At 36.0% G+C, this 18,663-nt stretch overlaps 1 protein-coding gene across 1 annotated transcript in view; it reads right to left on the reverse strand.

The window, feature by feature from the left end:
- Positions 1 to 14,147, reverse strand: part of LOC135712600 (fibrillin-2-like) — a 177,997-nt gene extending 163,850 nt beyond the window's left edge. Inside the window, exons 1-2 of the mRNA XM_065235551.1 lie at positions 14,046 to 14,147; positions 1,103 to 1,166 (exon numbers count right to left, since the gene is read on the reverse strand). Coding sequence (XP_065091623.1) covers positions 1,103 to 1,166; positions 14,046 to 14,147 — 166 coding nt within the window. The remainder of the gene's footprint in view (positions 1 to 1,102; positions 1,167 to 14,045) is intronic.
- Between the last annotated feature and the right edge of the window lie 4,516 nt (positions 14,148 to 18,663).

Below are 18,663 nucleotides of genomic sequence, written 5' to 3' on the forward strand. Positions count from 1 at the left end.
TAGATTTTTCTCCTTTAGCTTACTTACCGATGAATAATTTTTGTTGTATTTTTCCCTTAAAGTTAAATAAAAATCCAACAAAATGTTCTTCTGTTTTACGACAAGCTTTACGAAATTCTCCACTTGAAGGTCTCTCGACGCCGCCCTGCTATTAGTGGAGCCAACAGGAAGCCCTGGTGGTCCATTGAGTTAAGAAACCTGCGCAACAGACTGCGTAAAGCACGTAAACGATTCTTCGCTAACAAAACCATTGAAAACCGAGAATCGCTTCACCTTGTGGAACTGTCCTACAAAGAGCTCGTAGCATCAAGCTACCATGAATACATGCAGAGGCTGCAATCGAATTTGAAACAAAACCCATCAATGTTCTGGAGGTTCGTGAAGCAACAAAGGGCAAGCAATCGTGTTCCGGACAATGTCAAGTATGGTGACGCTTTGGCCTGCTCTTCTGAAGAGGCAGCTAATCTTTTTTCGACCTTCTTTCAAAGTGTGTTTAATGCGGAGTCGTCCCAACCTCACCCGGGTTGTTTTCAAAATGTGCCATCCCATGATATCCACCTTCCTTTTTTCAATTTTTCTCGTGAGGAAGTGTTGAGAGCGTTAGCCAAACTAGATGCGTCGAAAGGAGCCGGAGTCGACGGTTTAACTCCAACACTGCTGAAGAATTGCGCCGAGTCTATAGTTAAACCTTTGACGATACTGTTCAATCGATCGTTAAATGAAAAAACATTCCCAGGTTTATGCCAAAATGATTCCCATCCACAAATCGGGTAGCGTGCGGCACGCTGAAAATTACCGCGGGATCTCGATTCTCTGTTGCCTGGGAAAGCTCTTTGAATCCTTGGTCCACGAGGTCTTACTGTCTGCAGCAAAACCGATAATTTCGGAATACCAGCATGGATTCGTTCCCCATCGCTCTGCAACAACCAACTTATTATGCTACACCAACGTTTTGTTTCGTGAGATTGAAAGCCGGAATCAAGTGGACTCTGTATACATTGATTTTTCGAAAGCATTTGATACTGTTCCGCATAGCTATGCCGTGGAAAAGCTGAGACATATGGGTTTTCCCGATTGGATAGCCGACTGGCTAATGTCTTACCTGACTGGTAGGAAAGCATTCGTCCAGGTGAACTCAGCACGATCCAGGACCTTCTACATTCCATCTGGAGTTCCACAAGGGAGTGTGTTAGGTCCATTGATCTTTGTGCTCTTCATCAATGACTTGTGCCTGCAAATATCTTCTGGAAAGTTGTTTTTTGCCGACGACCTCAAAATCTTCAGAGTCATCAAGTCTGTTTTGGACTGTGTTGCTCTGCAGATTGACATCGATGCCCTTTCACGATGGTGCAAGGAAAATGGAATGTGCGTGAACATCAATAAGTGCAAGGTGATCACTTTTAGCCGTTGTTGGATTCCCATCAATCATCTTTACAATATCGACACTGGTCCGCTGGAACGTGTGCAGTCTATCCGTGATTTAGGAGTTATCATGGATTGTAAGCTTCGATTCAACGAACATATATCCACCGTTACTGCCAAAGCCTTCTCCGTTCTTGGGTTCATTCGCCGCAATGCATCTCAATTCACCGACGTGCACACATTAAAAGCCTTGTTCTGTGCTTTAGTGCGAAGTATCCTGGAATATGCTGCTCCCATTTGGGCACCGTACCATACATCTCAGGTGATCCGCACCGAACGTGTGCAGAAATCATTCATTCGCTTTGCTCTTCGGCACCTACCGTGGAATGATCCTGTCCATCTACCTGCATATCCAGAACGATGTCAACTAATTGATCTGGAACTGCTATCGGCAAGACGGCTGAAATTGCAGCGGCTGGTTATATTCGATATCGTCCAGAATAACGTCGACTGTTCGGATCTTCTCCTGCAAGTATCACTGAACGTTCCACAGCGTCAGCTGCGGTACTCAGCACTTATCGCAGTTCCCGCACATAGAACATGTTATGGTCATAACAACCCGCTCAGTTCTTGCCTCAGAGCTTTCAACAATGTTAGTGATTTGTTTGATTTTAATGTGTCCAAAAATTGTTTTAAAAATAGGATTAAAAACATAGCATAAGTTAAACTAGTCTGGACGACACTGTCGACGACGAAGAACAAATAAACAAATAAGCCTTTTTGTACTTTATTTCTCCTTGGAGAAATAACCTATTTTGTACGGCCAAATTCTAAATGGAACAGAATTTAATTTCAAAAAGAGTACCGAAAAAATAAAATTTTGGGTGAAATTCCAAAATTGAGGAAAATTTTAAGGTGATTCCGAGTATAATGTCTAGCTCATTCCGGGAAAAAATTCTGGAGAAAATTGAGGAAATTCATCAGGAACTGTGAAATCGCGAATAATTTTAAAAATAATTCCAAAGGAGTTCTGAGAATAATTTCAAAAGAGCTCTTAGGAGAGTTCTAAACATTTCCGAGAATAACCTCAGGGATAGTGTATTCTGAGGACAGTTCCAAAAGATTTCTGGGGAGAATTTCATGAAAATTCTGAGGATAATTTCTGGTGATTTTTGCAGATAGCTAGATTTTAAATAAAAAATCAAGGGAATTCCAAAGAAAATTTCAAGCTCAGTTCGGGAAAAATTTCTAGAGAATACTGAGGAAATTCTTCTGAAACTCTAAGGAAATTTCAGTTCCAAGGTGGTCTGAGAAAAAATCGTGAAGAGTTCTAAAAATAATTCCAAAGGAGTTTTGAGAAGAATTTTAAAGAACTCTTAGGAGAATTCTAAGAAATCGAAGAAGAATCTCAAGGGTATTTAATTGTGAAGACAGGTCAAAAAGATTTCTGAAAATGATTCCAAGAAAAGGGATTTTGAGAAAAGTGTCAAGAGAATTCCAAGGCTAATTTCTAACTTATTCCAGGAAGGATTTCAGGAGAATACTGCGGAAATTTTGCTGAATCTCTAAGGGAATTTCAGTGCCAAGATTTTCTGAGGAAAAATTATGAAAAGTTCTAAAAATAATTCAAAATGAGTTCTGAGAAGAATTTTAATAGAGCTCTTAGGAGAGTTCTAAAAAATTCCAAGAAGAACCTCAAGAAAGTGAATTCTGAGGACAGTTCCAAAAGATTTCTTGCGAGAATTCCATGAAAATTCTAAGAATAATTTCTAGTGAATCCTGCAAAAACTGAATCTGATTGAAACTGCAAAGGGATGTTGAGGAAAATTTCAAGGGAATTTCGAGGATAATTTCACGCTCATTCTGGGAAGAATTCTAGAGAATACAGAAAAAATTCTTCTAAAACTCTAGGGGAATTTCAGCTCCAAGGTGTTCTGAGAAAAAAAAGTTCTAAAAAATTCAGAGAAGAACCTCAAGGATATTGAATTCTGAGGACATTTCCAAAAGATTTCTTGGGAGAATTCAAACAAAATTCTGTGGATAACTTCTAGTGAATCCTGCAGTTAATTCCAAGATTATTATTTTTTAACTAGTTAATTGCAAGATAATTTCGAAAAGAATACCGAGAAAATCAAATTTGGAGTGAAAATCCATGATGATGATTTCTAGCTCATTCCGGAAAAAAATTTCTGAAACTCTAAGGGAATTTCAGTTCCACGGTGTTTTGAGAAAAATCACGAAGGGTTTAATAATTCCAGTTGACTTCTAAGAAACATTTCAAAAGAGCTCTTGAATTCTGATGACAGTTCTGAAGGATTTCTAGGAAGTATTCCAAGAAAATTCTGCGAATAATTTCTAGTGAATCCTGCAGATAGTTCCAAGACAACTCCGAATGGAATACCAAGAAAAGTAAATTATGAGTGAAATTCCAAAGGGATTCTGAGGAAAATTTCAAGTGAGTACCGATAATTTCTACACAGCAAAAAATAAATTTTAATATTACATCCAAGCGGATGCACTTCATCAAGCGGTGTTGATCTAGTTTGGAAGTAACAAGTCTACCACGCCAAGGATCAGTGATCGAATCCCCCATGCTCAAGATTTTTTATTGTTTTTTTTTTGTCGCTGGTTTTAATGATGTTTCCAAAACATGTTATAAGACCAGTATTTAGTTGTATAAGCTCCGCGTCTTGCGTTTTTTAGGTTGTATAAATATATTAAATGATGTATATTAAAGTATTAGTGATTCTTTGCGTTAGTCATTACAAAGTATTTTCGACTTCTTTATGACAAGCCGTGTTGCTTGGGTTGTTAGTCTGAAATATAATTTTAATTTTAAAATAAGGCAACTTTAACAATTCAGCTGATTTATTATGCATCCAAAATTTTAGTAATTATTTTGCGAGGAATGCAACCGCCCTTCTTGTGCGTTTGCTTACTTGTTTAGAAGGCGTTTGCAAGTCTGAAATATAATTGTAATTTTAAAATAGGGCAATTTTAAAAAATCAGTGTATTTATTATGCATCCAAAATTTTAGTAATATTTTGCAATCAATGCAACCGCCCTCCTAGTGCGCGAGCTCACTTGCCCATTACACATCTGGGTGTTTACCTGGATTCTACGTTTTCATGGGAAATACATGTAAAACAAATAGAGAAAAAAGTAGCGGCTTTATGTGGCGTTTTGAGAAAGGTTTCTAGCTTTGTTCAGCAACATGTCTTACTTAAGTTTTACTATGCTCACATACATTCTCAATTACAATATATTATCATAGCTTGGGGCCTTGCATGTAAATCAAAATTAGTTAAACTACAAGTTTTGCAAAATAGGTGCTTAAAAATAATTTTCAACCTACCTCCGTTATATTCAACTTTTGAACTCTATGCAAGCAGAAATCATAATGTCCTTCCAATTTTAGGTTTATGTGAACTACAGACACTCTTATTGGTACACGATATTATTCATAATGATAGAACACATTCTAATCTTGTAATCAATATTGGCAACCGTTCTCACAGTACCAGGCAAGCCGGAAACTTAACAGTCATTAGAGCTTCCACAAGTCAAGGTCAAAAACGAATATCTTATATAGGTCCATTTAAATATAATGCTTTACCTAGTGAACTAAAACAAATCGTAAATCGAAATCAATTTAAACTCAAAGTTAAACACTACCTCGAAAGGAAAAATCAATGAATTTCTTATGTAAACTGTATGAACCATTATAAACAGTAGTAGTAGTAAATTAGTTTATTTAACTTGGTGTTTTTAAGGATCCCTTAAAAGGAGAATAACTCCACTGGGAATCCATAGAAATAACTATAAGTAAACATTAACTCTTCTAAATTATTGGCGCCCTCAAAGCTATGAAGCGCCCCATTTGGTAGGCGGGCCCCCCCAAATGAAGAGGGCTGCGCACGCCTGTGTGTATAATTAAATAATATGTGACTGGTTATTGCTCAACAGTAGTAACAGTTTTGTACTAAATAGATAATCTTTGAATGACTCTTTAATGCATGGTCCTAATGCAGACAAATTAAAAATATCCCTATATTTTAGTATTCATATGGCGCACTAAATGTATGCTCCTATTTGGTATAATAATCACCATAAATATTGCACGGCATGCTGTGAAGCATATACAGATTGGTTTAAAATTATAATAAAGTCGTCTTATTTTCAATGCACAATAATATCAGCCATTATTACCAACTGACAAGGATCATGATTTCACATCAAACATCGAAAGAATAAAACCACAATAAAATATTTCTCAATATTAACTATGATCCAAAAACCCCAACTTAAAACCTTCAAAGTTGTCAAAATGTTTTGCGTATCATGTTTTATCAACTTCTTCAGGAGCGATTTATGCGGTTGTAATATAGTTTTATGGTAGTCATTAGAAGGCTGTTAAAACTTTCTGACCTGGAGGAGGTTTTATGTTTTCATTTTTAACAATCACGTCTAGAGTGTGATAAAACTGACATAAATCCTATGCTCCTAAAGTAGTTCGCATATCAAGTTTTAATGACTGCATTAAAACTGGGCCAATTGGCCATGACATGGCTGTATTGCGGTTCTCAGGAGATTGTTAAAGCAATGTGGTCGTCAGTGAAGGTTTTATAATTTGGTTATATCAACTGCTATAAAACTTAAATAAAACAAAAATTGTTGCTTGGGTTTTAACGTAGGACTACATCTATGATACTTATATAGGGGTACACTTTGAGAAAACCGAAAATAGAACATGTAACGAAATTATGAAATATTTTGAACGTCAATAACTCAGCTGCCCCTGGACCAATTTTAATAATTTTATCACCAATCGATCAGAAATATTTCTACAATGATTCCGACTGACAACAAAAACTATTGGAAAGTGGTAAATGTAAAAAAAAAAAAACGTCAAAATAACTAACAAATCCACCAATCAGAGAGTCGTTAGTAAACGAAACAAGTGGAAGTGGCATTCGCCTCTCACTCATCGCCATATTCAGAACTACAAGTCCCCAACGACCACACAAAATGCTCTTCAGAGGTGTAATCTTGTAACCAAGTGATTTTGATCGATTCTCTTCATCGACTTTCTGTTTCGTTGATAACTCGACGCAAACAGATTCATTGATACTTTTGTTGTTCTGGATGATAGAAGAGCATAGCAGAAATAGTGAGAAATAGGTAAGTGAAGCCATGGTCATCAAAAGAGGAAATCGATGAAGAAAATTGACTTTCATCCCTCTGCATCGTTTTTGGTTCTTGGGTTACACTAGCTGGTTGCAATTCTGCAGTTCGAAATTTTTGAAAGATCATATAAAAAGAAAATGAAATTACATTATTTTCTAGGGATGCCTAAAAGCCCAATTATTCGATTAACGATTAATCGTAATGATTTTTCCAGCTAATATAAAAATAATATATAAATATTTATCGGTTTTTCAATTATTCGAGTGCGTATCCGATTTAGCGCAGTAGAGAAAATAAATAAAAGTACTAATTTATCTGAACAGGCATAGAAAAGAACCATGACGTGAAATAGGGTCATAAATTCGCCGAAAAAAGTGTTAAGCGTCTTACTGCTAAAGGCTAAAATTTACCAACTTGTTGAGAGAAAGAGTTTAATGAGAAAAACTAAAAAGGGGAGGAGCTTTAGCTGGGATATTCTGCGGCCTTCCAACCTGTCGCAGACACAAGTTCAATCCTGTCCTGCAGCAGACGGGCCGAGACTCTTGCGAGTGCCCATTCATTGAACCGAAGAATATGGGATTGTCCGGTCCGATTTGCGGATCCAGCTGGCTATCGTCATCATCATCTTCCAAAGGCTACCATCGACCCTGTTCAGGGCCACCAAGATTTTCTAAAAGTGTTAAATTTCTGATCATGTCTCAACTAAAATTCATATCAAATGGTTCTTTTCAGAGCAATCATAGTCATACTAAAGTGTATAAACAGAGAAAACCCCACTCAAATGCCTATTCCTACACAAAACACAAGCTCCTGCTGCAGTTAACAAATTATATTTATTATATAAGACCACGTAGTCCTAAATACGTCACCATTGCGTAAAACCTTATAAGGCTGTTCCTTGTAGTTTTTTAAGAGCCTTAGTAAGGTCCTATCGGTGGTTCGGCGAAATTTAAAGGAGAAAAACGATTTAAATTGCAAAAGATAATCATGGTTGAGTCATCCGAGGGGATCATCATTTGTGTATACCACGTTATTGTGGTTTTATTAATGTCATTCATTTTGTGACCGTCGTCGCCGGTACTTTAACAAATGTTAATAAGATAAAACTCGGAAAAAAAGGCAAAAAAAAAAGATTCTTAGTTAAATATGACATATGCTTGATATGTGATGGCTCTCGGTCTAATGACCCATTCGGCTTAATGGCCCTATACTATTCTAATCATGTTAGATCTAGTAGATCATTTGGTTTGAGCTCCAGGTCAAATTTCAGATCCTAAAACATCATTATACATGCTAATGGATCTTAAATGATGCGCATTTATTCCATGAACCTTCTTGGACATGGTCTTAGTAGCAGTATATCGAACGATCTAGCATTCAGGATGATTTGGAGAACTAAGAACACTTATATAGATGTAAATTAAACGTAAACGATTCGCATAGTCCCTATGTCCTTTTTTTACGGAAGCAGTTCCATGCTAAATTGTGAAAAAAATAATGTATTTTGAATCAACCTTCTCTGGTTTCTATGAAACTTTGCCTAATTGTTTGTTATGAGCAATGATTCACATTTTTGCTAAAACTCGGTTCTTTTGGAACTGTACATAAAATTTAAAAAATCGAGCAAGAACATTTTGAGGTATTTGGGTATTGAAAAATTTCAAAGACGCCATTTTGAAAATATTACAATATCCAAAACCAAACATTATGCTAAGTGTCATGCAAATAAGAGAAGTTCGAGTTTTTCCGATTCGTCATTTGGCGTGGAACTGCTGACGTGGTTCAAAGACATTTTCTAAGACGTGGTTGACCATTTTCCCCCTTGATTTGTTTTCCGTCGATCTTATTTTCCGTGCTGAGCACCAATGCTACCGACGTCAGGGAGGCAGCTCCCACACCTGGACCCTACCTATCGACCCATCAAACTCATGGACCGGGGACCAAACGGCTTTACTTATGCCACAGAACATCCCGGTGGCGCTGACTGGGATTGAAGCCACGCTCACCAATACACCACCGGCGGCGCCGATAGACCACCAGTTCTCCAGGACTTTTTAGAGAATAAATATCATTTTATACGTGCGTATTGCTGCTGAGGACATCGGGAAAGCCTTGTTTGATCTTGTTGTTTATATAATCTTAAATCATGAACGATTTATAGAAACTATAATTTGTATGGTCAATGAAACTTATCGTAAATGATGAATGTAGGTTTAATGAACATGACTGCGTATGTACTGTATGTAGCTGAACTTTACGTAATTTTATATCTTTGTTCGTTGAGAATTTGATCAATTTCAATTGAATTTTTGAATTCCATGTTAAACACACAAGCATGTTAAATTCAATGCAAATGATTGTAATTATCAAATACTTTCATGTAAAATTTATGTTTTATTGCTGTATGTTTCAACAAAGGCTAGAAATTACATCAATGAAGCAAATGTAAATTTACAAAAATTTTGCCTGTGTTTGGAACTGATGCGACAGAAAAAAGTAATTTGAAATTTTCAGAAAACGCACCACAGTAAATTTTCCCTCAATGTTGTAAATTTGTGTTCCATAAATTTACCTATTTCATCATTCTAAGAAATTCCCAGTGATTGTTGAAGCAGCAGCAGTCACTCCACTACCAAACTTGAACGATTTTCTCACTAACTGCTCTCATTCATAAACAATCATAAACAAACTTCAATTTTGAAATCGCTTACCTCATATACATATCATCCCATATGTGTATGCTACTTCACTCTGTCAAGCACCCTCCACAGCCAGGAGCAGCCAGCATCCAGCGGCGCACACATATACGTATGTATGTAGATTCCAACTTCGCGCACGTAGTTCTCTCCATGCCATGCCGGGGAGCAAAAACAGATTGGAGTCGGTATGTCTAGAGCCGTACTTAGCGACCTTCGAGTCCGTCATAATATTTCAGAAGGTTATGAGCCTCAACGCTGCTGCCCCGGGTTGATGCCATTCACATGCCTGCCTACCACCACTTGCTCAGCCGTCGTCTTCGACGTAGTCGTCGTGGTCGATCGTTCCTTCGTTCATTTACTCGCTCACTCACCCATCACATAATCCACTCGGTCAACATGTTGGCAAGTTTGTATTTAGGCTCTCACCGCGATCACCGCGATGATGACGAGACGGAGTTGGCCACATGGAAAAGCAGCAACCAGCCACAGCAACGGCATACACAAGAAGCAACGGTCTTTAGAGCTCTGCGCACAACATTCTAGTGCTCCCGTTGTTTGAACATAGTCATCTTCCTATAGAGCTTAAAGTCTGTCAAGTTTTGCAACTCAAGAGCCGTTCACTTTGGACCGACTGCTCGTGGAAAGCTACTTGGAACGAGTGCTCTCGATAGAGTGATGGATATTTATTAATGATTTTCTGAACAGCATTTTGAGATATTTCCAAATTTACAGCAAATGGCAATTCATTCACCTGATTTTGTTTTAAGCTTAGCACAACTCGGTTTTAACAGTTTGCCATCACAACCTGAATGAGTGTTCACTGCCGATCGTGTTTTTGTTTAGGTAGAAGTTTTGGCCTGCTAAAATTACACAACCCTTTTGTTACGTGGCAACAATTAGCAGCATTGTGCCTAAAATAACAACCATAAATTTCAATCCTAAACCGTGCTTCCGCTCCTATTTAGGCAAATCTGGGTAAGATTTGGGGAAACCCATTAGAAATTCTGTTATTCGAAACAGCTTTTGGTATTATATACTTCCCCGATCTCTTTGTTGACTCGGAGGAAGTGTTTTCATTTTCTAAACAGCAGCGTTCCGTTAGTATTTGTCGATTGCCGATTATTTATTCAATCAACACGGCTGGTGTGTTTTGTCTGTATGTATGTTTCATAGCATCCGACAAAGGTGCTAATCTCCAGCCAAGGTTAGTGGCAAACTTTGACCATTTGGTACTAATTGGCGTTCTTTTTGTTCGACCACACATTTCATTGGATCGCCTCGCGAAAAATGCGTCTCGCCGTCTGGATGCATTATCACATTGAAATGGCAAAACATTTCACACAGAGGAATGCGATCTTATGCTAAATATTTGACTATGGACTGTCAATTATCAAGTTTAAAAATTGTAGATTTTATTTTTAGATTCGAACAGATTCGATTTATTATCGAAATATTTGATTGTATCTTTAACAGCTTTTCAATCTGAGATTTGATAACAAACATACTAGTTACTACACAGATAAAAATATGTTGCAATTTTTAACTTCATTCTGGAGCAGGCTTTTAAATATATTAATGCACGTTAAACAATCTGAAATTCAATTAATTAATGCTGAAATTTACACTTTAATGTAAACCTATATCGTTGTTCGTTGAAAATTGAATCAATTTCAATACTTTTGACTTCGGCGTAAAAACACACAGGAATGCCACATTAAATGGAAATTAATCTATTATTAAATGCTTTCAACCGATGAAAAAATGAGCAGCGTTCGAGTCACTGAAAAAATCTAAATTGGCTTGTTTTAAATTCAAAATACATTTTAAAAATCCTTACGAAGAAATTGTAGTTAAGGACAATGCCTAGTGGTATTTAAAATTAAAAAAGTGACAGGTGTTTTTGTTCTCAATCAAGAGAAGGTAAAAATCGCGTTTATAATTGCTAACATGATATTTAGGCCTTTTATTTCAGATATAATGGGAAAAACAGTACCGTAATCCGAGGGCAAATTAATCACTGGGGTGAAATTGACATTTAGACTTCAATGATTGCTTTGACGAGTTTCTTATAACAAAAAAAAAAAAAAATAGAGTTTATTGGAAAACATTAAATTTAAAGTAACGTTCTATAGCATTCAATATCGGAATTCAAGGTAACACACATTCATATAATGGAAAAAACAGTACCGTAATCCGAGGGCAAATTAATCACTGTGATGAAATTGACATTTAGACTTCAATGATTGCTTTGACGAGTTTCTTATAACAAAAAAAAATAGATTTTATTGGAAAACATTAAATTTAAAGTAACGTTCTATAGCATTCAATATTGGAATTCAAGGTAACACGCATTCATATAATTTTGTTGAGAAAACTGCTATACAACCAAAACCAGTCATACAAAGCAGGCTTACAATTGCTCATTACAGCTAAAATGCTAGTTTTCGTTATTATGAAACTATGGGATACTATAATGATAATTTTATTTGTTAGAAGCGAGAAGAGTTGGTAAAGTTTGTGTATGACACATAAAATTTGTCAATTTTGCTTTCAGAAGGCACGACTAACGATTTTATGATCGTTACAGCTAATCGCTATTGTGACCCTCTGAAAGCTAAATTGACAGGTTTACTGTATTATACACACACTTTACCTTCTTTTATTACATCTTGTAAATAAGAATTATCATTAAAATATCTCATAGCTTCATAAATCCGAAAAATAGCATTTTAGCTGTAATGAGCATTTGCAAGCTTGATACAAAGGTTATGTAAACTGCTATAGAACATGTGTGTTGCTTGGGGGGATTCAAAGATTGTTTTCATTAGCTTGGAAATGGTATTTTTCATTAAACTAAGTGTCAATGAATCTGAATTATTTTAAAAATACGGTAAAATTTTTTCCATTGCAGCGGCAGGTTTTCTTTGAAATTTAGAGCCATTTTTAAAGTAATTGTCTAAATTCGGGCGCATTTTATTTTAAGAAATTTTTGCTGTAAAAAATAAACTTTGCAGAAGGATTTTAGCATCTGATTCGGATTCAGGGAACCCCAATTTAATAATTACAGTTACTAGAAATTTACTCGGAGGTCGTTTGATCAGTTTCATCCCAAATCGATATTTTCAAATTTGAGATTTCAAAAATGTCCTAAAAATAAACAAAACATTCAATTTGATAAATCATTACTTATCGAACTTAACTTATACTACTTATTTCAATATCAGTAGTTTGTTAATTTCGTTTAATGTAAAAATTAGTTTCTATGTTTTCGTTAATAATCCATCAATTTTCCCCGGATTACGGTATTATGAAACACTTCATTTAACAACAGGAAACTATTTGAAGACAAACTTAAAAAATAATTACAACAAATACAAGCTGATTACAATAGCGAAGAAAGATTTTTAAATTGAGAAAAACTAGTTTTGAAATGTTTCGAAATTTCTCTTGAAAAAAAAAAATCGAATCCTGGAAATTGGGTTTCTTTATGTAGGGGAAATGGGTGCAATGGCGGCCTAAATGCCCCTAATTTGGGCCAATATATAAATTCAGCAATCAATTGAATTTTCAATAGCGACCAAAAATATCCATTAGTACCTCTAATAGCAGTTTTTAGCAATGGGCCCAATCTTAAATCCATAGGCTAACATTATGTAGAGCCATTTCCCCTATGTAAATCATGTATATGTGAATGAGAATAAGAAAAAGTCTAAAGAAAATCCTAAGAATCATTTTTTCAAAACATTTCTTTTTAACTTTCCCATATTTCTGCTGCATTTGATTGATAATAGCGCTTTGTTTGATACCCACTTTTGATGTTTGAATGCAGTGATGTACAACAAAAAACATCATTTTAGAGAATTTGAAAAATTGTAACTAACAAATTGGACACAGAATATGCCGTAGCAATTTTTTCCCTTATAGTTTTGACCCTTGAGAATCTGCGAAAAATATAAAAACGTGAGATTTCACAGAAAAATTTAAAGAACTAAAAATATTTATTGGATAATAACTATGAAAAATATACTTTTTTCAAAAATCTCGTCGGGGCGACCTCTAAACAACATTTCCCAGAGTTGCCGCCGTTCAAAAGTTTGTTTGTAACACCCTTAGCTATCATTTGGAGGTTGAAACCCCAGATTTCCAGACAAAGTGCAATTTTGGGACACCCGTATATGCAGTCACATTATTTTTATTTCTTTTATTTTCCAGCACACATTTAGTTTATTGACACTAGTGAAACATTTGATCATTTTGACTCTCGCCTAATTTTTCAAAATGGGGTGTTCGGTTTTTTTGATAAATTATAACACGAAATGGACTCAAATAATCATTATGAAGTATGAGAAAGAGATGTTGGAAACTGGAATGAATGTCAGACAAAAATACACACTGAATAAAAAAACCCCAAATTTTTGCCAAAAAATTACAAAAACAGGTTGAAACTAAACTTACGTATTTGAAAGCATTTCCAAAAAACAAATGTGATTTTTTTCTAATATTGGACACAATGGACACTAGGTTGGCCCAAAAATTGTACTTTGTCAGGAAACTTGGGAGCTCACCCTCCAAATGATAGCTAAGGATGTTAAAGGTTGAACACAAAAACATCCGGACACGAAAGTATTTTTTGAAAAATGCGTTTAATGTTTCATAGTTCAATGTAACAGCTTTACATAAGTAAGTATTATGTTTCTTATTAGAACATTGTTCAGTCTTTCTTCTTACCATACGCCATTGCTCGAACTTTTTTTTTAGTACACGGCCCATCATATTTTGCACGAGCCCTGTTCCCACTTGCTTGGCAGGGCACGAGCCCTGTTCCCGCTTGTAATTCTTCAGGTCAATTGCAGTTCCACCGTTTTTCTTCACTATGTGCTTCACAATTAGGGTTACCATATCAAAAACTTGAAAAGGAGGACATTTCTTTTTAGGTTTGGAGATAAAGGAGGACAATGTTTCCTTGTCTTAACAGTACAGTACAAAGGAGGACAATGAGTTTTATCAATTAAGATTGTTCATTAATTGTAGTCGTTATCAATTCAATTCATCTTCTAGTTATTCTTCTGAAAAATGCATCAATCTTAATAATATACTTTTAAGACTATAGAAAATGATCTAGTCTAGCGGTTTTGCATGAAAACTACAGCTTTACAGCCTAAAAACCATCCCTTCTTTTATCATGTACAAAAATCAGGATACATGCCACCGCTGATTGAAACCAACATGAAAAGGAAAATCTAAGCAATCTGTTAATTTTACCATTGATTCAGCATAGGACTCTAAACCAATACCTAACATCCCATAGAACCAGAGCGTCAAAATCGAACACACGTTGGATTGCTGTGTTCCATTTGGTAAATTTTCACTTACATTTTAAAGATGGGAAATTATCAAATAACCCTGGTATTTCATAAGACAATCCAGACAGAAAAACAATCCATTTTGACAAACACCTTCTCGACAATCGGTCAACCAACAAGAGAGGGGTTTTCGAACATTATAACATTGGAACACAGTCTAAGGCTCTAACACCAGTATCAGGTAGATGAAATTTCCCCCTATTTGATGGTAGTGTTAGTATTCGTGGGCAAGCTACCAGTTACGCCAAATCGACGATCAAATGCATTGTTTTCAAAAGCTGATACGTCCCTTCGAAAACGTAATCGAGATTTGGTGAATTTTCACTTAAACTTGACACTTCGAAAATAAATTATATAGATAGAAAATCTCTATGTTGTTGATCATCCGAATTTCGAGGAATCGTTTGTCAAAATTGATCCTTGGTCGGTCAGACATAAGTCTGGTAGAATAGCAGATTTATTTTAAAATTTTCCATCTGTCACTTTTAAGTGGAAATTCACCAAATGAACCACATCCTAAATGTAGGGGGGTTCACAACTGTAGTATATTGCTGATCCCACTATCGAATGGCATTTGCTATAAATGATTAGGATGCGATTTAATTAAACAAATATGCTCTGCAATAAACGCTATTTGAAAACAATTTTAAAAATATGTTACCGGAAAAATGCAGTTATTAAAAAGGAGGACATTTTCGGGTAAAAGGAGGATGTAGAAAAATTGTTGAAAAAGGAGGATATGTCCTCCTTTAGGATACCATATGGTAACCCTATTCACAATTGACCAGTATTCCTCAATTTACCTTAGTTCCGGAGTACTGGCAGGATTCATCTCCTTGGGAACCACTGTGACGCCATTTTGCTGTACCACTGTTGGGTGGAATTTGAGTAGTGGCAGCTTGACAAGTCTGGCCAGAATAGGCATTCCACCTCATGGTGCTCCAGAAAAGACAGTAGTCTCTTCCGTGGGCACTCCTCTTCGTAAATTTGCTGATTCATGGTTCCAAAAGTAACGAAAGCTTCGCTTTTCAGCCCACAACTGCAGATTGCTTACCCGAACAAGCATTTTTTTACTTCTTTTTGATTTTAAAGTTCCTGCCCAGGAATTTGATCGAAAACTGCCAGGAGCGGCTGGATCGGGATATTCTTTGGTGCAAACAGGTGAATCCAGGTAATCATGACGTTTGATTATTGAAAAAAAAAATATGAATGAAGAAAAGAGGTCAACTGCTGTCATGATTACATGAGCTTTGTCAAATAAAGTAAATATTTACACCGACAGCATCGAAGAATTTGTTTCGAGCGTGCAGGATCCATTCGCGACGTGCTTGCTCCGTAGCCATGATGTAAACAAATGAACTTATCCTGACAACCAATGCCTACTGTGATTTGATACTTTTTTAGCTTGATTCAATATTTTCAAACAAACTTTTATATGACGGTAACTCTGGGAAATATTGTTTAGAGGTAGCCCCGATGAAATTTAAAAAAAATATATATATTTTTCTTAGCAAATATTGAAAACATATTTGGTGAAACCTAACCTTTTTTTTACAGATTCCAGACAGCTATAAGAGAAAAAATGTCACTGCGTACTTCGCGCAAAATTTTATTGCATGATTTTTTAAATTCTTCAAGACGACGATTTTTTAGGTACATTATGGCATTTCAATGGGTATAAACCATAATGCTATTGTCAATTTAATCCAACGAACGATGGGAAATACTATGGAGAAAATCTTTGCCGCAGACAACATAGCTCTATTTTAATCCGTTATTTAGTTATTCGTGGTTTACTGTGGAATAGAAAATGTCCTTTTTGAATATTTTTTTATAGAGCACGCCTTCTGCCGAATCAACCAAACGTTACTTTCTCCGAATTCCAGGAAACTTTGTCTAATTGTTTGCTAGCGGCAAGACAACACATTTGAGCCGTTTTTGTGCTTGGATTTATTGAAAAATATAGATTACGTCATTTTGAAAAAAAAAAAACTGGTGCGGGTCATAATTGGTCGAATTTCAGCACAAACTTATTTTATTTCCATTACCGAACAATTATGCGAAGTTTCATGGAATTATGAGAAGTTAATTCACCATTATTCACCTTACCTGTCTAAGAACTTTGCACATACAATAAGTTGACTGCACATAACATTTAACCTAAAGTTTGAACTTTCCCCTAGATCAAGAATTGATGAAGGGATTGATGACGGGAAAATGAAATTATGTTGCATTTTTTATATTGACTTTCATTCAATTTTTACTGCACCATAGCAACAAAGTGTCAATATCAAGCTGAAGTACAATACAGTCGAGGATGGAAACGATGATTCTGCAGATTTTCAAGTCATCGGCAAACAGCTGCTTGTATGATGAGATAAGTGGACATTTAGAGATGAAAAACCGTTTGCCGGCCTTGCGGAGTTTGTTGCGCGGAGGTTACACAGCTCTGTATTCCACCAGGGTTTCCACGCAGAGTAGCCGGAGAAAGGTCTAGGAAGAGGAACACACTCGTGAAAAATTGCGTGCAGTTTCTCGTAGAAGTGGTTTGTAATGACGTCAACTGAATCACCGTTCAAAACCAGAGACCAATTAACTGCTGTAAGTATGTGATCTAGGGCGGTTAGGTCAAAGTTTTTAAGATCAAATTCATGATCAAAGATTCCGAAATGTTCCAATGAAATAATAGGTCAATTATGTAATGTAATAATGTAATGTATAATGTACTTCTATAAAATATGTTACACTATAATATGAAATAAGACAATCAAAATCTTAAAAACATGAGTCGATAATCGGGGTATAATAGAATATACTACTTTGAAATATCACAGGGGCACGCAATAACCTTTAATTCCAACGCAGATAAGCGCCTCAATAATTAATTATAATTAAAATTCCATTGATTACAGCTGGAAGTACTTACGCAACTTTTTAAGCCCATTACCTACAGTCGTTATTTGGTAGTTAAAGTCCATTAGAAATATATTCAGTACCATACCAGTTTGATATCGATAGGTGATTTTGCAAAAAAAAAAAAAAAACTACAAGGGACAGCCCTATGGGGTTGTACGCAATGGTGACGTAGAACTACGTGGTCTTATATAATAAATCTTATTTGTTAACTGCAGCAAGAGCTTGTGTTTTGAGTAGGAATAGGAATTTGAGCGGGGTTCCCTCTGTTTATACTCTTTAGTATGACGCGCTTGACATAGATGCCACACAGCGACTAACGAAGAGCTACTGATTCCGATCAATAGCGGTGTGGCTTCTTCCTCCTTCTATGGATGATCATGTGGGCTGCAACTCGCTGCTTGCAGGCAGCCTTTCGTTGTGTAATGGAGAACACCACCACTCACCACGCGGTGATTAAATAAACCGTTTGGTGAGACCGGATGGAATTCAACTTTGAAATCTGTGTTAAAGAAATCTCTTTTCGCATGCAATCGTTGATAATTTTAATTACCATAGCAACAGTTGCAAATTCGTGCAATTTTCAATAGTGACATTTTGAAAATGATAAAGTCTTAAATTTCTCTTTTTAAATATTTCTGATCGATTGGTGATAAAATTATTGAAATAGGTCCAGGGGCAGCTGAGTTAAAAACATTCAAATTCTTTCATAATTATGTTACATGCTCCATTTTCGGTTTTTACAAAGTGTACCCCCATATAGAAATCACAGACGTAATCCTACGTCAAAAATAATCATACGGTTTGTACCGGATGGGCGGAAAATATTTAATATTAATAATAATATTGTTATTATTATTGTTTATTGGAGCTGTGACAGGGCTGAGATGGATGGCTGATTATTTCGCAATCTTTAATGCATACAAAATCATAGAATACTAGACCACTCAAGAAATAACAATACAACAGGATTAATTTGTTTATTTTTTTTTTCTTTGATTTGTTTCCGCACTGAGTTGCAATGCTACCGACGCCAGAGAGGCAGCTCCCACAACACCTGGACCCTACCTATCGACCCATCAACTCATAGACCGGGACCAACGGCTTTACTTCCTTTCGGAAGGAAGACGTGATCAGAC

Source organism: Ochlerotatus camptorhynchus, unplaced genomic scaffold, assembly GCF_037179485.1.
Source record: "Ochlerotatus camptorhynchus isolate MF236.1 unplaced genomic scaffold, CSIRO-AGI_Acam_v1.1 ptg000494l, whole genome shotgun sequence".
Lineage (NCBI taxonomy): Eukaryota > Metazoa > Arthropoda > Insecta > Diptera > Culicidae > Ochlerotatus > Ochlerotatus camptorhynchus.